At 44.0% G+C, this 23,514-nt stretch overlaps 1 protein-coding gene across 2 annotated transcripts in view; it reads right to left on the reverse strand.

Annotated features, from left to right (window-relative positions):
• Positions 1-15,239, reverse strand: part of GALE (UDP-galactose-4-epimerase) — a 30,263-nt gene extending 15,024 nt beyond the window's left edge. The window contains exons 1-2 of one of the 2 annotated variants that reach the window (XM_048502147.1): positions 15,119-15,239; positions 1,391-1,567 (exon numbers count right to left, since the gene is read on the reverse strand). In XM_048502147.1, coding sequence (XP_048358104.1) covers positions 1,391-1,516 — 126 coding nt within the window. In that variant the 5' untranslated portion in view covers positions 1,517-1,567; positions 15,119-15,239. Of the gene's footprint in view, positions 1-1,390; positions 1,568-15,118 lie in introns of those variants that run through there. The other variant, XM_048502148.1, reaches the window with a different exon arrangement.
• Positions 15,240-23,514: the final 8,275 nt, after the last annotated feature.

Raw genomic sequence — 23,514 nt, forward strand, 5'->3', positions numbered from 1 at the left:
ATAGATGGAAGTCCACCAAGAAAGACTGGGCTGCTATGCATAGGAAGACAGTGGCAAATCACTTCTGCTCATCTCTTGCCCTGAAAATCCTATGAGGTGGAACTTTATGGGGTCATCATGAGTTGGTTATGACTCGATGGCACACGTCACCTTTACAGGTATTAAAATAGTTATTATATGGGGACTGGCCCTAGTCTTGTGGAAATCAGGGGTGTGGATGGATACAGCATACAACTTGCCGGGGCATGTGAGCCTTTGGGGAAGTTGTGAGCCAAACGGGTCAAGGCAAACAAAGAAGAGAGTAACATTCAGGCCTAGGGCTTTACCAAGAAAAAAGGCCCACATTGGGGCTTTCCTATCCATTATTTTCTAGCTTTGCTCCTGGGTGTTTAAAGATGCCCTTCCAAATAAACTCACTCACTACCAGCCCACCAAAAAATAAACAAATTAGAAGGCTGCTACCCTATGTAATGGCCTTGATTGTTCTTCAGGAGCCTTCAAGGAGGGGGGGGGGTATTCATTGTAAAATTAGCCTTCCTGATCACCCGGACGTAGGTCTAAACCACCAACAAGGTACCACATCTATGCAGATGCCAGATTAGACAGCAAACTCTCTACCATGCCACAGATGCCAATAGGGCTGCTTTTGTTACAGCCCTGTTATCACACAAGGATCTATGGCCACCTCAGCACTCTCTTCACTACCGCTCCCCAGTAGCTTGCCTTAAACTGACAGAAAGGCAGAATTACCTGAGATACAATCGCAGCACTTCAAAATGAGCCTCCTGCTGAAATTGTTAGCCACGCACTACAAGTCGCCTTAATGCTGGTGCTTGTACATTCACTTGCACCAGTGTCACTGAATTAATGACAGTAGACAAAAGAGGAGGATACGACTATGAACTCAGACCCAGCACTTCCAAATTGACTCTTCTGTTGAAATGACAGGTGATGCACACTAGAGCACTTTAATGCTCATGCAGAGGCATTCACTTGCACAGATGCATGCAAATTGCCAGGGACTAATGGGACAAGAGCACAGGCAGTTTGGCACACTGGAACAGAGCAGGGGAAGGCTTTCTGGGCAGGGAGAAGGAAGGGGTGGGAAAGCTTCAGCTGCCCCTTTGCAATGCCCGCGCCTGATGTTAAAAGCGCAGGAGCTGAGCCAAGTGGGGTGAGTTGGCCATCCAATTAGACAGGACTAACCGCACCTACCCCAGTTCGAACCAACAAAAGCATTAGGCTGAGGCTGCCCACTACATCTGCCTTCAGTGCAGCATCCTATCATAACACCAGGCTTATTAGCGCCACCCCGCTCCTCAGGAGAGAACCCCCGCTCTTGCCAAGGGCCACGTTCTCCCCAGAGGCTGCCCCAACCTTATACACTCACCGATTGCAAACTCCGATCAGGCAGTGAAGGTGCATTCTGAGGCGTGGCCCCTTTAAGAGCTCTCTCCCGCCCTTGCCCCGTTCTGGTCCCACCCCGTAGCATGGTGACACGCAGCCTCTTCCCCATGGCAACGTGTCTCTCTTTCGTCTTCCTGCTCCACTTCCTCAATACGGGACGCTGCAAGGGCCAAACGTAAGCGAGGGGGAAATGTTCGAGGGTGGAGTTCGCTAGGGAGTGTTGAAAATCTTTAGTGAGTCGAATAGAAAATTACACGTTAATATGTCTTTGGAGGAAACGGGTTTAGAACTGTTAGAGCTGTGCTGTTAAATTGTGTTAAAATAAAATGTAATCTTATTTTGGAAAAATGTAAATATAAAATGTAAAAATGAAATTTTATGCATGTGTCCAAGTTTGGGTGACCATCTACAGATCACCTTATAAGAGCACAAGAAGTCTAAAAAAATAGGAGAAAAAGAGATAATTTGCATATGTAACTAATTTTTTGGGAAATCATCTTAAACGTATCTGATTTATGGCTCATTACACACAGCATATTTATAACGAGTAGCAATCGTTATAAATGAATTCGTTTCCCCTTTTTATAAACGGAAAACAAATTCATTTATAATGATTTCAACTCGTTATAAATATACTGTGTAGAATCCACGTAAGATAATTTATTATATAAACGAAGCTTAAATTTCACAGCTTCTTTGAAGGACGAGTGTGTGTGTGGGGGGTGTATGCGGGTAAAGTATTATCAAGTCGCTTCCAGCTTATAGTGACCCTATGAATTAATGTTCTCCAAAATGGCCTATTGTTAATCACCTCGCTCAAATCTTGCAGACGGAGGGCCATGGCTTCTTTCATAAGAGTCACTTGGGTCTTCCTTTTTCCCTGCTGCCTTCAGTTTTTCCTAGCTTTATTGTCTTTTCCAGTGACCGTTGTCTTACAGTGTGACCAGAATGGTAACCTTATTTAGTAATTTTACCTCCTAGGGTGAAATGTATCTCCTACCTTGATTTGATGTAGAACCCACCTATTTGTCTTTTTAGTTGTGCACAGCTCATAAAACTCTCCTCCAACACCATATTTCAAATAAATTAACTTCCTTGCTGTGAGCATTGTTAATTGCCCATCTGTCACACCCAACACATCCTTCTACTTCAAAGTCTTTTCTAGCTCTTCCATGATGCCAATGGTTATTTCTTGCAGCCCACTGCCCCCCAGTGCCCTGAGATGGAAACTACTTCAGCTCTTCAACTTTCACCCTCATCAAAACCATCCATCTGCAACTGATCAATATTGTTTTCACTGACAATGTAGTCAGACAATTTCTGAGGTCTATTATTGGGAGTATATCACATGAAGCCACCCCAAACTGCACTGAAGCGAAGAAAGGCAGTTGTACCCTTGTGATAAGTGGATGTTTAGGAATCATATTAGCACAATAAACACACTGTGCACTTTATATTGAGGCTTGTGTATTAGCGGAATATATTTTTGTGTTAGACAAAGACCATACACGGAACATGAGTCAGCAGTGTGATGCAGCAACTAAAAAGGCAAATGTGATTTTATGTTGTATCAACAGAGATATAGTATTTAGATCACACAAAGAGATGATATGCTTTACTCTGCTCTGGTTAGACCTCACCTAAAGTATTGTGTTCCATTTAGGGCACCACAGTTTAAGAAGAAGAAGAAGAGTTTGGATTTATATCCCCCCTTTCTCTCCTGCAGGAGACTCAAAGGGGCTGACAATCTCCTTGCCCTTCCCCCCTCACAACAAACACCTTGTGAGGTAGGTGGGGCTGAGAGAACTCAGAAGAACTGTGACTAGCCCAAGGTCACCCAGCTGGCATTTGTGGGAGTGCACAGGCTAATCTGAATTCCCCAGATAAGCCTCCACAGCTCAGGTGGCAGAGCGGGGAATCAAACCCGGTTCCTCCAGATTAGATACACGAGCTCTTAACCTCCTATGCCACTGCTGCTCTTTATTTAGGATTTAGACAAACTGGAGTGTGTCCAGAGGAGGGCAACAAAGATGATGAGGGGTCTGAAGACAAAGTCTTCAAATATTAAAGGAGCTAAGTAAGTTTGCCCTGGAGAAGAGATGACTGAATGATAATACGATAAGCATCAAGTACTAGGAGGGCAAAGAGGGTGGTGCAGAGTTGTTTTCTGTTGCTCCAGAAATTTGGGCCAGAACCCACAGGGTGAAACTAAATAAAACATTTTTGCCTAAACACTAGGAAGAACATAGTTCCTCAGTGGAACAGGCTTCCTCCAGAGGTGGTGGGATCTCCTTCTTTGGAGGTTTCTAAGCTGAGGCTAGACTGCCATCTGACAGCAATACTAATTCTGTGAATTTAGGCAGATTATGAAAGGGACAGTAGGAAGGGCAGTGTCACTGCTTGGTTCTTGTGGCTCTTTCTTATGTTCCTAGGGGCAATGCTGATTTCCACTTTGTGCTCAGGAAGGAATTTTCTTCCAGGCAAGACTAGTCAAAGACTCTGAAACTTGTTTGCATCACCCTAGACATGGGGCAGGGGTCATTGGGGGTGTGTGGAGGGGGAGTTAGCTGTGAATTTCTTGTATCTTGCAGGGGGTTGGATTAGATCAGTGGCAGAGCTACAAGGGGACAGGAGGTGCGCCGTGCTGTGGGGGGCGGGGTATGACGGGGGGCAGGGGGGCGGAAAATATAGCCTGCACACCAGGCACAGTTTGGCCCAGCTACGTCTCTGAATTAGATGACTCTGGAGCCCCTTCCAACTCTATTTTTCTCTGATTTCTATGAAAAATACAAGTTTCTCATGTATGTGTGTCAGGGTCAATGCATACAATGAACAGCATCCTGCAAAGCATGCCCTTTGAATATGGAATATGTATCTTCTAGGAGGCAAGGAGTGCTCTTATTTATTACAGATTAGCCTTTTAGGCCTTTTAGGTCAATTCTCCACAGTCAACGAATCACGTGATACTCACGCGAAATGTCAAGGATTCAGGAAGAACTCCCCACTGCCTGATCGACGAACAAGGATTCATCCCTATACAGCGGTCCAAAGAAGACCAGTCTCGCGTCTTCCTTTTCTGGCATAAGTGTCACAGTTTAACAAGACACGTTTCAACACAGTCCTTTATGTTCATTCAAGTTTATTAAATGGAACAACTACAAACGTGCAACTTCACACTGATTTTTGTAGTCTGTTACTTTCAAACCTTACTTGCCTTATTTTGAATGAATATGTAGGTACACTTGCTTTTCTAATCAAATGTAATTTTATGTAATCTTGACTAATCTTTGTGGAAAACGCATGAACCCACATCCATGTTCTTCATCAGACCACGCTCAACACTGTAACAACTGAAAAAAAGGCGGTTTCTAAACTGACAGGCTTCTGTAACTAGTCAACCTTGTCTAAATACTACTCCCATGCCTCTAAACTACATTTCCCACAATTCTTCATCTTAAAGACAAAGGCTCTTCTTTACTCATTATTGCTACATAGATGCTGGCTCCTTTGTTACTAATTTACATGGGACAGCACAATCCCGGTTCTGATGCTCATTCTCCCCCTTATTCCGCATCTTTGCTGAACCTGCTTAAAAGTACTACTTTTTCAAAAACCACGTCTTAGATCCAGTTTGGAGGGAAGGATCGGGGATCTAATCTTGGTTCAAATTTCCCACCGTGGAGTGTGACGCAAATGCCTTACACCAATCAGTGTGCGCGGTGCTGTTCTCACGAGAGCATAAGAGAACGATAACCAACCAGAAACTTGGGTGGGGGAGACGTGCTGATGTCATAACGTGAGCACGTTTTTGCGGGAGAAAAAAAGGTCCCGCTCCAACACAGCACGACAGCCAATCAGGAGAGACCCGCAAACCAATCGCGTGGTAGTGGGGATTGTTACAATTCTTGAATCTGAGATAGGCTTAGATGTCTTCACTGGAAACATGCTGTGGTGGGGAGGTTGAAACCTTGATGAAAAGGTGCAGTTTATTTTCAAACTTGGTTTGATCTAGATTGAATTTCCCGGTGGGGATTCGGCCTTAGTTCTCTACATCAGTGGTTTTTCGAGACCCAGAACCAACCTTTGACTGCTAGGAGGCAGCATGGGACTAACTTGGCTGCAAGCATGTGACAGAGCTGCAATTTAACAAGAGGCAGAGCCAGAGGTTTAAATTTACTGGTGTCATTGGCCAGCAGACCAAGAGAGCCAGAAATGCAAGCTGAACACCAAGTGGTACATTGGAGTGAGGAATAAACCAAAGGTTAGTGCTATGAAGGAATCCTATGGCCATCTACCACTGTGACCTTTCCTCACCTTCCTGCTGCTGCTTTCAGGCCGCATGCAAAGCAAGAAGTGCAGTTGCCCAACAATTCAGACTAGAAATGGTTCTTTACAAGCTGATGATCTATTTATCCATGTGAATTGGGAACTCAACAGATCTTCTCTGTGTGAACTGTTGGGAACTGATTTCCCAAGCACATGAGAATCTGATTCAGGTCAGAATGGGGTTCCCAAAACTGCCTAGGGAAATGCTGGGAGATGTTGAAACAAATACATGGGGAGAGTAGAGTTTGCAGAGAATGTGATTGCGCTTCTGGATGACACTCTCTAGCTTTCCCTGGGGAAAATCCCAGAGCATCACTATAGATTCTGTTTTTTCTCCCTCTCCTCAATTTCTCCTGTGCTGGGCTTGGGTAATTGGGAAGTCTAGATTTGGAGCATGTTATACGGAGAAGAGCGGCTTCAGCCTTCCCTCAGCACCACTTTTCCATAGCTAAAGCTCCTAGAAGGGTGTTTTGCCCCACTGGGAGACTGCATGTGAATATGAAGGTTAGTAAATGTGAAGATGTATGTAAATAATGTGAAGATGCATGTAAATAATAGAGAAACATAGTGTCTAGTTTACATCCTCAAAACAGGAAAAAATACAGCTTCTCCTTGACTCAACCCAAAGGTTAAAGAGCAGGAACTTGAAAAAAAGCATGGACCTGCCTAAATGGCATCTCCCCACACCATGGAAGAAACACCAAAGTCACATCTGTCCATATATCATCTTCCTTGTAACTTCAGAACTGGCAACAAGAACACTGCTGGGGGATCACCTGGCTCTCAAATAGCTTGATTTGGACAAGACTGCCCTCCACCCACCCAGCTCAGGGAGCTAGTCCTATCACTACTTCAGTCAAGCTCGAGTGTAGAAAGGAAGAAACATGTTGACAGAAGAGGGGCTGTGGCTCAGCGGTAGAGCGTTTGCTTTGCATGAAGAGGGTCTCAGGTTCAATACCCACCATCTCCTGTTAAAACGCTCAGGTAGTGGATAATGGGAAAGATCTTTGCCTGAGACCCTGGAGAGCCACTGTCAGCCAGAGCAGATGATACTGTCATTGACAGAGCCTTGCTCTGACTCAGTATGAAGAAACTTCCAAGTGTGCATGTGCAGATGCAATTGGGGATAAGCAGAGGATAAACCACAGTGATGCTTGTCCCAGTATGAACAAATGTATTGGTTTATGTTTCCAATGCATTGATCTGAACAGGTCAGGATGCAACTCAAATGTAAGCATTAGAAGGCTTCATTAGAAACAGTATTTATTCATCAATCAACCATTTCTCAGGTTTAAATTTCTCAGGTTCAAACTTCATGCCCGCTAAAATAGGCTGAAGAATTATGGAAGGAAAATAGACACGCCACTCAGATAATGGTAACATTAACTCTCATTTTGAAGTGCTTTAAACAAATCACATTTTAAATGACATCTGAATGCTGTTTGAATTCCCAGAAGAGCATTCCTAAGCAGGTCACATCCTTTGTATCCCACTGATTTCAGTGGACTTCAGTCTGCCATTCTGTGGAAGTTGACTGGGGCACAGTTCAAATTTGGTGGCTGGCGTGTGTTGGGGAGGTGATGGACATTTTTTTTACTGAAGATGTTTTACAGCAAGTAACTCAGATTGCAGGCCTGGGGTCCGTGTGTGATATTTTGGAAAGAAAATAGAAATGATTTCAAGACACCTTAGACAATATGAATGAAACAGGTTTGTGGAAGGGACCGCGTTGTAAGATTATTCTGGGCTCTAAATCCCTGCGCACAGATATTTTCTTATGGTTGCGGTGTTAACTGCAGCAGTTTTTCTCTTTTAATTTTTTGTCTTTATAGGTTTGCTTTCCTGGTTGCTTCTCCATGCTTTCTCAAACCACTTTGGATGCGATTTGTGAAAGCACAGTAAAAAGAGGTAGAGAACAAGAACTCAAGGAAGCTCAGAGAAAAACCACTACAGCTTTCAAGCTGTGCCAAAACCTTTGTGAAAAGATTCCCAGAGCACATATTGATCAGATCCTGTTATGAAAGAAGGAAGGTCCAGGTGGAGCTAGCCCCCACCCCCCAGACCATGCCACCCTGACCTGCCACGTTGTTATAACAACACCCCCCTATCGTTATAACGACACCTCTCTGTCATTATAACGACCCTCCACGTCGTTATAACGATAATCCCTGTTATAACGAACCTCCATGTCGTTATAACGACACCCCTCTGTCGCTATAATGACCCTCCATGTCATTATAATGATAATCACTGCGAGTAGCAGAGTGCTGGACTAGATGGGCGATGTGGTCTGATCCAGCAGGCTCATTCTTATGTTCTTATGTTGTTTGGTAAATGTTTTGCTAGGGGTGATTTGTGAGAGATTTACATGCTTAATACCCACTTGCACTGGCTTGGAGCTGTTTTTCAGGCTAACAACCTACCTCATAAGGTTGGTGTGAGAACAAAATTAAGAAAGAGTTGGTGGGGAGAGAGCCATGTATGTTTTGCTGGGGATGGGAGGTGTTTTGTGAGCTGGTGCATTGTTTGGTTATGGCGGGGGAGGGTGGCTGCCCATATCGGGGGGTGTGTGTGTGCCAAACTCAGGGCTCCAGTTTGCCTAGTTACGCCTCTGTATCTTGCTGAGCTGCCTCCCCTCCCCAGATCTTCTCCTCTTCAGGCTCCACCTCCACATCTCTCAAATTTCCCAACCCAGTGTGGGCAATCCTACTGCGGAGGGGTGGAAGGAGTAATTATGAATCTCAAACAGTGTCATAGGTGACATCGTCCCAACAGGCAGTATAGTATGGAACCTATCCCCTATATTTACTCCAGATGCCCCAGGGAGGGGGAATATGGGGTGGTCCATAATTGGATAACCCCAGTGGTAGGATTCAAATAATTTAACAACAGGTTCTGATGGTGGGAATTCAAATAATTTAACAACTGACTGTTTACAAGCACCATTTTAACAACCAGTTCTGCCGAAGTGGTGCGAACCTGCTGAATCCCACCACTGGATAACCCCCATGATTACTTGATTGTTGGGATGGCAGTGAACTTTTCCCTCTTTGGTATGACACACAGCCATTACAGGAACACATTATCACTTTTTGCATGTGTTATTTGATACAATTGCATCCCTCAAATTCTTGGCTAAATGTCTTCTGCAAAACTACCGTCAATATCCTATCAAACAATTTACTAGCAATATAAAATCAAATCCAACCATATAGCTAGGCCCAAAAAGCAGTATAAAAAAGAATGCAGATAAATTATAATGAAAACATCAAGAAGTTGGAAAATTGGATGGCAGATTGAATGACAGGTATTTGGGATTTAGGCTGTTTCTTTGACTGCAAAATGACTATGTTCAGAGGGTGGAAACATTTTACTTAAGACACAGAAAGCAGCTAGATGAGAGGTCATAACAAAATCATTTAGAATTTACAAAGGCAATCATTTCTGGAGAGTTTCACCTAGGCAATCATTTCTCCTTAAAATAACCTAGCCCCTGCAGCAAGGAGTATTTTTGATGCAACGGCAATCCTGCAAAAACAAAGGATCAATTATATGCCATTTTCTGTTTGCCAGCACAAATTCAGTTTGATGTTGGTTCGACCATCACGCAATCCCAATGAGACTCCATTCCAGATATCCACACTAATCTCCTCATAAATAGGATGAAACAAGCAGGAGAACCCTAAATTATTTCCTATTAACACCCTCAAGTATACAAGTTGCAAACTAAACAGGATGTTTCTGAACCTGCAAAGGGTATCCATGTAAGGTATACACAAGGAATCATCATTGGAATGTTGCATACTGTTCTGGTGTTACCCGCTTAGATTGGGTGGATGTTTTTCACTAGCGGAGGGCAGGATCCTTCTGCTGGAGAAAAACTCCACTAACAGAGGGATCTGCTAGTTCCATTGCTTTCATTGTAAATTTATTATTTATTTAAAACATTTCTATGTTTCTTTTCCACCCAAATAGGACCCCCCAGGCAGCAAACATTAAGGCATCAAAACATGTAAAACATTAAAACTGCATTTAAAATGTATATGTAAAGTATTTAACAGTACAATAAAAACATGCAGACTAAAATCCAGCAACTTCATAACTTTTTTAAAAAGTATATAGAGAATGGGAACTAGCATATAACAATGGTGGCAGATCTCCATGTATGTTTCTATGAAAGGTTTCCAAATATCTTTCTTAATGGTCACACATACAGGCATAGAAGTACTACACAACTGAGGAGAAAGGCAAATCTATTTATTTGTTTGTTTATGCAATTTTTATACTGCCCTTCCCTTTTGGCTCAGGGCGGCTTCCAACATATGGAAACATCCTAAAAATCAATATAAACAGTTTAAAATTTAGGGGGGAAATCTAAAGTTTACATTGTAACATTTAAAACTATAAAAGTCAAACAATGTTCAATGTCATCTCATCTGCATTCAGTAAGGAATAAAGGGAGTGGGAGGGAAAATGGGAAAGCAGGAGGAAATGGAAGTAGGAAAAGAGGACGGGGAAATGGATGGGGAAATGGGTGAGAGAATAAGAGTTTACTGGGGGTACATCTTCAGCATTAAAAAAAAAAAGCCCTCCTGATCGTTCTGGAATCATAGCCCAACAAGTGACAGCAACTACTGTGGTGTGGGCGGGGAAGGCAGGAAGGAGCAGAAAACCCAAAGAAGGCTTAACACATGGTGATCTCCTTCACTTTCCCTGTGAAGGGAGAGAAAAAAGGTGCACTTTAAGAGCTTTCAGAAACTGCAGAGATTCCCTGATCTGAAGGCAGGGTGAATGCCAAAGCGGAGGAAACGAATGCGTAACTGAGAACCCAACTTGAAGGGAATACACTCAATGCAAAGGAGACCAGACATGTATAAAAGCCCAGTGTATATAGAACTAGACTGGAGTGAGTCTCTACAACTCACCCCAGTCAACATTCTTGCTGCAGCCATGCTTCTAGACAGTCTTAAGGGGAACCCCACAAATCTTGCATTACAGTAATCTAATCTAGATGTTATCAGGGCATGATCATAGTGACAAGATCTTTAATCTATATTTGTGATCTTTAAATGTAATTCAGCAATATTGCCATACATTTGACAGTCCTTCATAGGCAGGTGGGCCCATATGAAGTGGATGGACTAGGTACACCTGTTTCTGGCTCTTTTGTGTCAAGAAGAACATTTATCTCTAATATCTGTCTTTCTTGCCCAGCTGGTACCCAGTCTGGCAAAGGGATAATGGAATAATTGCACAAAAGTATACAGGCCGTCTTTCAGATTGCAGCTGCCAAAAAAAAACTCATGAGGAAAGAAACTCAGTCGGGGCACAGTGCCTTCCAGTGCCCTCCCCCATTAAGCGTGATACCCTGTGGTAGAGCATGACTTTTCCGTGCTCCTCTAAACTCGATCACTTCATAAGGAGACATGACAGGGACTTGAGAAGAAATGAAATTGTGGCAAAAAATTAAAAAATGAAGGTTAAAAATGTGGCTATTATGTGTTCAATTAGTCTCAAGATTAAGAAGGGAAATTAATTCAAAGAACATAAGAACATAAGAACATAAGAACAAGCCAGCTGGATCAGACCAAAGTCCATCTAGTCCAGCTCTCTGCTACTCGCAGTGGCCCACCAGGTGCCTTTGGGAGCTCACATGTAGGATGTGAACGCAATGGCCTTCTGCGGCTGTTGCTCCCGATCACCTGGTCTGTTAAGGCATTTGCAATCTCAGATCAAGGAGGATCAAGATTGGTAGCCATAAATCAACTTCTCCTCCATAAATCTGTCCAAGCCCCTTCTAAAGCTATCCAGGTTAGTGGCCATCACCACCTCCTGCGGCAGCATATTCCAAACACCAATCACACGTTGCGTGAAGAAGTGTTTCCTTTTATTAGTCCTAATTCTTCCCCCCAGCATTTTCAATGAATGCCCCCTGGTTCTAGTATTGTGGAGAAAGAGAGAAAAATGTCTCTCTGTCAACATTTTCTACCCCATGCATAATTTTGTAGACTTCAATCATATCCCCTCAGCCGCCTCCTCTCCAAACTAAAGAGTCCCAAACGCTGCAGCCTCTCCTCATAGGAAGGTGCTCCAGTCCCTCAATCATCCTTGTTTCCCTTCTCTGCACTTTTTCTATCTCCTCAATATCCTTCTTGAGATGCTGCGACCAGAACTGGACACAGTACTCCAAGTGCGGTCGCACCACTGCTTTATATAAGGGCATGACAATCTTTGCAGTTTTATTCTCAATTCCTTTTCTAATGATCCCCAGCATAGAGTTTGCCTTTTTCACAGCTGCCATGCATTGAGTTGACATTCCCATGGAACTATCAACTAAGACGCCTAAATCCCTTTCCTGGTCTGTGACTGATAGCACTGACCCCTGTAGCGTGTATGTGAAGTTTGGATTTTTTGCCCCTATGTGCATCACTTTACATTTTGCTACATTGAACTGCATTTGCCATTTCTGAGCCCACTCATCTAATTTATCAAGGTCCGCTTGGAGCTCCTCGCAATCCTTTGTGGTTCTCACCACCCTACATAATTTGGTATCATCTGCAAACTTGGCCACCACGCTACCCACCCCTACTTCCAGGTCATTTATGAATAGGTTAAAGAGCACTGGTCCCAAAACGGATCCTTGGGGGACACCACTCCCGACATCTCTCCACTGTGAGAACTTCCCATTTACACCCACTCTTTGTTTCCTGTTTCTCAACCAGTTTTTAATCCATAGGAGGACTTCCCCTCTTATTCCTTCATTGCTGAGTTTTCTCAACAGTCTCTGGTGAGGAACTTTGTCAAAAGATTGACAAAATGTGAAAAGGAGATCTTGCAGCAGATATAACATTTATTAGGACAGATGAAGCAACTTTTGTTGTAATTTGATGCAGAAACAGAACAAGTGAAAGTATGTATGGTCAAATGGATACAAAACTTTCAGGAAGAAATATCTTTTCAATAATGGGAATATTTGTGAACCAAAGGTGTAAAATTTACAGCCTGCCAAAGTTTTAAAAGAAAACTGGTATCAGATGTTTTACTTTAAGTCTATTACCCCGAAGGACAATAATAAATTTTTAAAGAGAAAATGTAAAGAAGTAGATGGTTCTTTTTATCATATGCCGTAATTGTGTAGACAAGTGAAAAAATGTCTGGAAAGATATACATGCAGAAATATTGCCTCGCCTCTGCAAAAAATCTTAAAAACTAAATTTGTTATGGATGTCAAGACAATGTCACCAGGCATATTAATAAAGAACATATCAAGGATTTTAGAACTATTCCGATATCTTACAACATTGGCTAGAATGGTATTTGCAATAAAATGGAAGGCAGAACAATGTCCTAGCCTAGATAACTGGGAAAATAAATTAAGGGAATATGCAGTGATGGCAAAACTAACAAGCTTAGGCCGTTTCTGCACGGGCAATTCATGGCGGCCTGGAGACGGTAAAAACACCGTCTCCAGGCCGCCATTCGCGATCGGGCATGAAGCTGCAACGAGCCGCACAGCCCGCGCCGGCCACCGGCCGGCCTGAAGGCTGGGCGTTTCCCCAGAGCTGCTTCCCAGCTTTGAACGCTGGCATGAAGCCGCTGCTAACGGCAGCGCTTCATGCCGCCTCCCCCCACCCGGCACTTCACTTCGGCCTCGGTGCGTCAGCCGAGGCCTGGGGACACGGTCTCTGCGCGCCTGTTTGCATGCTGCGCGAGGGCCAGGGTGTGTCCCCAGGCCTCGGCGACGCGCCGGAGGCCAGGGGACAGGCCGGGTCGGCTGGGCGCCGGCGCTCCGCGGCGCCGGCTGCCCAGCTGCTTCAAGGATCGTCCATGCGGACGGTCCCAGCGTCTTCAGGTCAGCGCGCAATGCGCCGACCTCGCCGTTTCCGCAGCCATGCGGAAACGGCCTTAGTAAATAAGAGACTTACAGCCTCATCCATACTCCCTGGCAGCCAGCTGAAGCACCGATGGAGCACCACCCCACCACGTCCAAAAGGGCTTTCTGGCAATCCAGGCAGGAGGGAGAACCCCATAAGGTTGAAAAGACATACACTGCACAACCAGCCCTCAATCCTGGAAGGGAGCCAACTAATGTCAGTTCCAACTCCGGGAACACCCCAGACAGCCCCCTGCATGCTGGCACCCAAGCAAGACACCAGCACAGCCCCGCCACCACCCAGACTTTTGGGTTTTGTGGCAGCAGGGCTGTGGGATGCGCAGCTACTGCCACGTCTGCCCCCTCTGCCAGGACAAGTGCCCAGGGTAGGGTGAATACACCAGTACAGCTACACAGTTTCCACAGGCCCCTTCAGCCCCTGCTTTGGATGCGGCAGCCCATCAAGATAAATGGAATATGTATTTTTCATATTATTTTCAAAAATTATTATTATATCATATTATATATTTTATATATAAAATAAGACTAACAATGAAAAGCGAGAATATGGTTGGATGTATTTAAACTATTAACAATTGCTTAGGTTTTAGTAAGATGGGGACTGAATTAAATGAGTTAAAAGAAACATTGAATGAGTACTTATAAGATGATAATTTGATAGGATACATATTTTGTAAGACATTTTAGCAAGTGATGGTAATTAACTAATGAGCCAGCATGGTGAAGTGGTTAAGAATGGTGAACTCTAACCTGGAGAACCAGGTTTAATTCCCTGCTCCTCCACATGAAGCCTACTGGGTGACCTTGGGCTAATCACAGTTTTCTCTGAACTCTTTCAGCCCCACCTACCTCAAAAGGAAGGGAAGGGGTTTGTAAGCCACTTTGAGACTCCTTATGATTGAGAAAAGCGGGGTATAAATCCAAGCTCCTCTTCTTCTCCTTCTAATTACATATCAATGTTTTTGTTATTATACTCTGTTTATTAGAATTTGCTTATTTTTAAAAATTGTAAAACCTGTTGATAATCTTATGATTCTATGGAATATTATTTATTTAACTTTGTGGACTCTTTCGGAGCCCTGCAGTGTATTCAAGACAAGTCTTCTTTTTTACTGTTCATATTGCTTTTCTTTTTTTTTTGTTATTACTGAAAAATAATTTATTAAAAATAATAAACTTCCAGCAAGCCCAAAGGAGTAACAAAGATGGATTATTTTTCATATTGAGAATGTCTGTCCTTTTTATGATTTTAATGCTTTTTATTTTGAAAGTCTGATATCAGAAAGGTGGGATATCAGTGTGTTGAATAAATATACTCTGCAATTGGTCATAGAATTAGGCCACACACAGGTTTTGCCCTGCTTTTTAATAATAACAAGAAATAGCATATACGTTTTGTTTTAATCCTTACAACAATCCTGCAAGGAAGATTACTATTAATTATCCTTGTATTATAGGTGAGGGGATGGAGGTGGAAAGATAACAACTTACCTAATGTCACTAAGCAAAATGAGATTTGAACCAGTCGCCTCCTGACTTCCAACTCAGATCATGTGACTCAAACTCTCAGTTTGAGATTTCATGAATGAGCTTCACTGCTGGACCAGACGACCATTCAGAGGGTTGCCTGTGCCACTGCAGCTGGTTGAAGGGGACCAAATCCAATTGCCAGTCGATCTGGTTCCTTTTTACCAGCCCCAGGGGTACAAATACATACCTTTACTCCCCCATTCACCCAAGCAACAGTTCCTTGTGGCCCATCCAAGGTTGTCCTGTTGCTCCTGAAGTAGCAAAGGAGAGCCAATTCCAGGCAGAGATTCCACCCCAATTATACATACTTCTTAACATTCCATAACGCTGACCAACTCCATATGGGCATATAAAGAAGTATGTATGCCTGGGAGGGATGAAGGAGAATTAAGTCAGCCAGATTTCATCCTGTGTGCGATTTGGAGAAACTCAGCAAGATTCCTGTAAAGAGAGAAGAGGTCATTAGAGAAATTAAACAGGAGAGTGACACTACCCACAGCTATCTCCAGTAATGGTTCAGTTGAATATCCATGGCCAGAGGCACTATACCTCTGAGTTCCAAATGCAGGAGGTCCAGTGTGGTTTAGTGGTTTGAGTGTCTGACTTGACCTAGGAGACTCATTTTCAAATCCCCGCTCTGCCACAGAAGCTCACAGGATGACCTTGGGCCAGTCAGTCACACACATTCTCAGCCTAACCAAAATCACAGGATTGATGTGAGGATGAAATGGAGCAGAGGAGAATGATGTATGTTATTTCGAATTGCCATTAAGGAGAAAGGCATGGTATAAATAATGTAAATAAAATACATGCCCATGAGTGGTGGGGATTAAAAAAGACATACAATTCAGACTAATGCAAACAGAGGAAACAGAAAGGATTTTTTGTGTGTCTCAGAATACTAGCATTTGGGGTCCCTAACCAGTGGTAGGATTCACCACTTCAGCAGAACCAGTTGTTAAAATGGTGCTTGTAAACAATCAGTTGTTAAATTCTTTGAATCCTACCACCAGAACTGGTTGTTAAATTATTTGAATCCCACCACTGTCCCTAACACAATGGACTAGCAGCAGTGGCGTAACTAGGCAAACTGGAGCCCTGGGCAAAACCTGAGTTTGATGCCCCCCCCCCAGGCGCGGGCCCAATGCAACGCACACCCCCCTTGTAGCTATGCCCAGTGGCGTATCTAGGCAAACTGGAGTTTGGCGCCCCCCATGGGCAGCCACCCTCCCCCACTGTGACCAAGCAATGATTTTTAACACCAGGTTGTTTCAAAGTCACCATCACATTATAGAACATGCCCCAACTCACAAATCTGAGCACAGCAATAAGCCATGCCACACAGCAGAAATAATTTTTTGAAAACATTTTCAAAATGCTTTCAAAATGTTTTATTACTGCCATGAAAACATTTTATGGTGTTGTATCCAGTACCCCCAATTGGGGGAAACAGCATCACTTTCAATGTTTCAAAGGAGAATCTAGGCTCCCTAGTTTAAACAAATGATGCTGGAATCCACCCCCAAACAGCATCATTTTCAATGGTGTTTAAACTAGGGAGCCGAGATTCTCCTTTTAAATCCACCTTAAAGGGAGAATCTGGGGGTCCCAGTTTAAACAACATTGGAAGTAATGCTATTTTGGGGTTGATTCTCCCCCACCCTGAAACAGCATCACTTGCAATGTTTAAACTGAGGACCTCAGATTCTCCCTTTAAATCTATGTCAAAGGTGGGGGGATTTAAAAGGAAAATCTGGGGAAATTTGGGAGGTGCTTGCTGGCAGGGGTGCACTTGTTAAGCTAGCAGCACCAAACTTTCAGGCTATCTTTAGGAGACTCCCCTAATGATACCACCCAGGTTTGGTGAAGTTTGGTTCAGGGGGTCCAAAGTTATGGACCCTCAAAGGTGTAGTCCTCATCTTCTGTTAGCTCCCATTGGAAACAATGGATGATGGGGCACCCCCTTTGGGAGTCCATAGCTTTGGACCCCCTGGACCAAACTTCACAAAACTTGGGTGGTATCAGTAAGAGACTCTCCTGATGATACCTCCCAGGTTTGGTGAAGTTTGGTTCAGGGGGTCCAAAGTTATCAACCCTCAAAGGTGTAGCCTCATCTCCTATTAGCTCCCATTGGAAACAATGGGGGATGGGGCACCCCCTTTGGGAGTCCATAACTTTGAACCAAACCTCACCAAACCTGGGTGATAGCATCAGGAGAGTCTCCCAAAACATCCCTGAAATTTTGGTGCTGCTAGCCTAAAAACTGCGCCCTCTGCAGGCCAAAAATGGGAAAACACTGAAAATACAAAAAATCCCACAAACAAACCTGCGCCCCCCACAGGGCTGCGCCCAGGGCAACTGCCCCCTTTGCCCAATGGGAGGAACGCCTCTGACTAGCAGTAGGGTTTAGGAAGTTTTTCACATAACAATTCTGTAATGTTTGGGATTCCTGGATTTCCTGGTGTGTAATTTGACCATAAACAGCAATAACAGGATGGGGGGGGGGGGGGGGGGGGTACTGGGGAAGGGAAGATTAACTCTTCCCCCATGCAAAGGGCCTGATTTTAAAAAGAATCCCATGAAGCTGATTTAAGGTCCAGCACTGAAAAAAATCTGACCTGGATTGTCCAGAATAGTCTAATCCAGGGGTGTCCAACTCTGGTGCTTCAGATGTTCATGGACTACAGTTCCCATCAGCCCATGCTGGCATGGCCAAAAGCAAGACAGACAATTCAAGTAAATTATGGGAAACTGACTGTTTTCCCCTAGTGGGGCTTAAAGAAATACGTGGGTGAGGGGGAAGTGGGGGAGGGGTGGGGAGAAGCATGAGGAAACAGCACGAGGGGAAAAGAAAGCTACTAAATGTCTCAGTCTCATCATTTTAAATTTAAAATGCCTGCTTCAGTCTTCCTCCCTTGTACAAACAAAACCTGCTTTTACTTTTTTTCTTAAATCCAAACATTTTTTGATTGTCACATATTTTTGTGTCAATCTCACAGAAATGGCTGTAACATATAAATGGCATAAAACTGATGTAAAAATGGTACTTAAAAATCCGAATGAATCAGGATCACCCACAATTAAAAGGCAGAGAACCAAAAAGGCCCACATGAAAACCAGTAAGAAGTAAAAAGGGCATCTTGGTACATCCCTAGATTGATGGCTCCCTTCCCTCATGGTCCTGATCTATATTGCCCCTCCATTGGAGGGGAGGGGGTATTGAACTATACATTGGAAATTTCAGTTATGAATCCCCAGAGTCTTGTGCAGTTTGGTCCTTAAATGGATGTTCCATTATCAGACAAATTCAAGGAGGAGTATAGTATCAACAGCTATGAGGAATAGCTGCTGAGTGGAACCTCCATTATCAGAGGTAGTCTGTCTGTCTGTCTGTCTGTCTGTCTGTCTATCGTTTACTTATTTATTTATTAGTTTTATAGACCGCCCTCCCCCGGAGGGCTCAGGGCGGTGAACAATCATAATATAAAATACAATTTACAACACAGTACAAACAAATATCATTTAATTAAAAACCAACAACCATATAATGTCAGATGGCATCATCCCTGCCACTTCTTGCCTTGCTTGTGAGTTTCTGGGAGGCAACTTGCTGGCTACTTTTGGTTAGTTTTTACTTTCATTAGGGACAGTGCCACTAGTTCAATTAATCAGTAGGTTAATTGATAAGAGATCAACTAAAAAACTGCCTCTGATTAAACTAGGCATTCTTTTTATTCTTAATGGAAGAATTTGCAAAATCTGGCTACACCACTGATAAAAGGACCCAAGTCCTAAACTGCTTCATAGTTGATCACTTTGCAAAGTTTCTATCCATACCCATCTATCAAGAGAACTATTACCTTTTGTGATGGGGGAGAAGGGTATACCCCTATTCTCCTAGGCAGATTCAACAGATCATTGGCATGGGAAGGATAAGCCATCAGATCTCTTCTCAGCTATGAAACTCACTAGGACTTCTCCACCCTAATTTATTTTGTAGGATCAAGCTGATAAAGGTAGTTGAGGGTGGCAAGCATTGTCAAGTTGGAGCTAACTTACGGCGATCTCTCATGTGGTTTTCCAAGGCAAAAGGCAAACAGAGATGTTTGCCATTGCCTGCCTCTGGGAAGCAAACCTGAATTTCTTCGGCAGTCTCTCATCCGTACTAACCCATGCCCACCCAGATTAGCTTCCAAGACTGGACAAGATCAGGCTAGCCTGGACCATCCAGGTTAGGGTCAGTAATGTTAGTTACTCCATGAAAATCCCATGACAGAAATCTTCAAGACTGCAGCCCTGATCTGGATTTTTTCAGCCTGCTGGATACCTCCAATGATAACATGATCAAACCAAATGCTTTTATTGCACTGACTGAAAGTCATAGTAAACAAACAATCCAGAATCATAAAATCAGAGCACAAACAATCAGCTACATTGCCAGCTATAACACAATCAAGACAATTGCTCTGTCCTGGCTGATTTTTCTGTGTAACTCTCCCAAGTGTGTGTCTTGTAGTTTCATTTACAGTCCATTCAGTTTTCAGTTCTTTTTTTGGAGGGGGGGGGGACTTGCCCAATTATGCTGGAACAATGGGGCAATTTAATGTCCCATTGATTCCTGTTGGCTTATGTAATCATTGCCCCAAAGCCCACTAGTGAATCATACCTTGCCTATATGTCTGTTCTTTTGATTGGCTGGGTGCTGTCCCGCGTTAAGACTGGTTGTTCGGATTGGCTGTGTTGCATTTCCTTCCCTTTTTGAATTACGAACAGTGCTAAAAAATTGAGTGTAGCTATTATTACGGCCATCACAGAGCTACGGGAATATTGCTTTGGAGGGTTACATTACACCGGTCCGGTTCTGGTCATCAATTAAAAAAACTATAAATAATGAATATAGCCCTTTAAAAAAAATATCCTCTCTAGCAATTCTGTTTTGCATAGTTTGTGGAATGACAAAACCTTAGAACATAAGAACATAAGAACAAGCCAGCTGGATCAGACCCGAGTCCATCTAGTCCAGCACTCTGCTACTCGCAGTGGCCCACCAGGTGCCTTTGGGAGCTCACATGCAGGATGTGAAAGCAATGGCCTTCTGCTGCTGCTGCTCCCGAGCACCTGGTCTGCTAAGGCATTTGCAATCTCAGATCAAGGAGGATCAAGATTAGTAGCCATAGATTGACTTCTCCTCCATAAATCTGTCCAAGCCCCTTTTAAAGCTATCCAGGTTAGTGGCCATCACCACCTCCTGTGGCAGCATGGGCAGGCCCCTCCTACACATACAGAGCTTTCTGGCTGATACTGAAAGACCAAAGCAGGAAAACGCTATATGGGAGATCTGTTAATGCTGCACTCTATCAACAGCCGCAGCAGCAAAGGGGAACATACACAGACCTACCCTATGTGGAATACACCTATAACTTGGTTCCCCAGTTTGAATATGGGCTGTCTTTTTTCCTCTACAGCAATGTGGTGCTGTTTATAGAGAAACAATGCAGGGAAAATTATCAGCCACAGATGCAGGCAAAACGTTAGGCACAAAAACTACCAGACCATGGCCACACAGTCTGAAAACCCACAACAGCCAGTTGATTCTAGCCATGAAAGCCTCTGACAATACAGGGAAAATGGATTAAACCCAACATCCCTTCTGTGCAACAGCACTGATCTTACCGGTAATCATAAACCACTTTTTACTGTTAAAAAACAAACTGGGAAATGTGGTTATGTCTCTTACACTTAACATGATATTCAACTCAGAATGAGAGGCTGGTGAGTCCTCCATAACTAGATGGTGCTGAACTCCACTGAGTCACAGAACTGTGAATATCATCAGGTCATTTCTGAGGTTAAACCTTTTGATACTGTAAAAACCAAAGTCATGCTGCTGTGGCCAGTTTGATGTACAGTAAGCAAAATGTGCCTTCTGCAATGCTCTGGCCAACTTTGTAGCCTCAAGGGAACACAGCGCAGGAGAGGCATGCATGCTGAGACAAGTGTTTTGGCACCCAGATGGCCAGGACTCTGGGTCCCTACAGCTGCCCATTTAAACACAGCCTGTTTACAAAGTGACACACTCCTAAGAGAAATCAAGTCAGGCTCCGAGGAGACAGGTTTGCAGACTATATGTCAGCAGCAAATGTAGAGGCTCTGATAAGCAAGTGGAGTGCAAGTGGACTACATTGATGGTATACAACTTTGCCACTCACGATCCATCTTTAACCCCAGGTGGCAACATGGGGCCCGCTAAGTTCCAAGCACAGAACATCACGATCATGAGACAGGACAAGAAGGCACAGAATTACGAACAAGGTGATGGGAAGCAAACTAAGCAACAAGAAAACAGGGAAGTGACAGAAGATGCTCTGTTGTGAGGAACAAGCCAAGGGTTAGAGCCATGGTGGAATCTTCTCCATTGAGTGATCTCTACTTGTTGTCCTGCTGTTTGCATGCAAGTGGAAGCAGGAGGTGTGGTGCTAGGGTTGCCAGTCTCCAGGTGAGTCCTGGAATTTTCCTGGAATCCCAACTGATCTCCAGATGGCAGAGATATGTTCCCTGGAGGAAATGACAGCATCAGAGTGTGGGCTGAATGACCTCTCCCCACAAGCTCTACCCAGACCAGGCACCACAACCAAACCTCCAAGTATTTCCCAAGCTGAATTTGGCAACCATATTTGGAGCTGGCTGTTGTGGGTTTTCCGGGCTGCAAGGAGTGGCCATGTGTGGCCATGGTCTGGCAGTTTTTGCTCGCAACATTTCACCTGCGTCTATGGCTGGCATCATCAGAGGCATGTCACAGTAAGATGTCTTTCTTTCTGTGGCAGTGTGAAGTGATTTGTATGATGAGATACCTGTTTTGTCCACCTCACAGGTGGGAGGGGGTTGAGGCACTTTTGAAGTTAATTTGTAGTTGCATTTGAATGAGTTCTGGTGGATCTGACTCATCTCAGAAAATGGGGTGAGGTGATGGGGGAAGGGTTGTTGTGGACTTTCTGGACTGCATGGCCGTGGTCTGGTAGATCTTGTTCCTAACGTTTCGGCTGCATCTGTGGCCAGCATCTTCAGAGGTGTATCACAGAGGGAAGTCTGTTACACACTGTGTCAAGTGAGAAGGGAATGTTTTAGTGGGGTATATATTGTCCATGTCCCAGGATGGGGAACCAGTAAGGGTTTGGGTGGAACTTGCTATGCAAAGGTGTGGTTGACTGCATTGTAATTCGGGTGGGGTTTTTCAGTCCAGGAAGTGACTCACATTTGCATTCCCTGCAGCAGCTACAGTCTTAGTGAATGCAAACCCTGTTAATTTTTTGCTAGGGGGAGGGGAAACTGGTCATTGATCATATTGAAATACCTGCAAGGAGTGGGGGGGAGGGGACACACCGGAAGGAGCGGAAATCCCAAAGCAAGAGAAAATATCAGAATTTCCCTGTTCTCAGGAACTGCGGGGCTTCTGGGATTTTCAGAACCATATGTGGGTGTTTCTGCCTCGAAGGAAATGTATCCTCTGCCTCGAAGGCAGAAATCTCTGCCTCGAAGGAAATGTATCCTTGCTGCAGGGCAGAACAGTAGTGTATAATTAGTCACATACTCTTCTTAAATCACTTCACACAAACCACTCCTCACTTTGCCATGGAGAGAAACACAGTTTACTGTGACATACCTCTGAATATGCCAGCCATAGATGCAGGAAAAAGGAATTAAAGCTATGGACCAAGATCACGCCCTGAAAAACCCACAACAGCAGGCTGATTCTTGCTATGAAACAATACACCGTACTTGGTGCCCTCGCCCTCCACCCATGCACAACAGTAGCAAGTTCCTCCAAAAAGCAGTCCAAAAAACCCCAAAACAGTATCCCTAGAGGCTTTTGACCATCATGTGAAAATCAAAGATCCACTTGAAGACAGCAATATATGAATTGAAGACAACTGAACTGGAGGGTCCTTTGATGAGATCCCACAAAGCAGATTTTATGGGATGCTGTTGGCTGTGTTCCTGAGAGGCAAACCCGCCCCTCAGGGTACTTGCCCCTCAGGGTGATGTTCACTCCCTACTGCAAGAAATGGATCAGCCTCTCTTCTCTGCCAGCTATAGAACACAGGAACTGTTCAACCCACATTGTTTGGGCCGTATCCCCAAATTTGTGAGAGACCTCCCAGTAGAAGCCCCTGATCCCTGCTGTTTCTGGGCAGGGCGACAGGAGAGGATGCTCCAAAATTGCCATCTAAGTGACAGTGACACATCATTTTTGGGGTAAAACCAGAAACAATATCATTGCATCAGCTCCCTGCTCTAGGAGTCACTGTAAAATTTCACTATGTTAAAAATGATGCTGGTACTCTGATGGCGTCCCATGA

This window comes from Sphaerodactylus townsendi, linkage group LG06 (genome assembly GCF_021028975.2).
Source record: "Sphaerodactylus townsendi isolate TG3544 linkage group LG06, MPM_Stown_v2.3, whole genome shotgun sequence".
Taxonomy (NCBI): domain Eukaryota; kingdom Metazoa; phylum Chordata; class Lepidosauria; order Squamata; family Sphaerodactylidae; genus Sphaerodactylus; species Sphaerodactylus townsendi.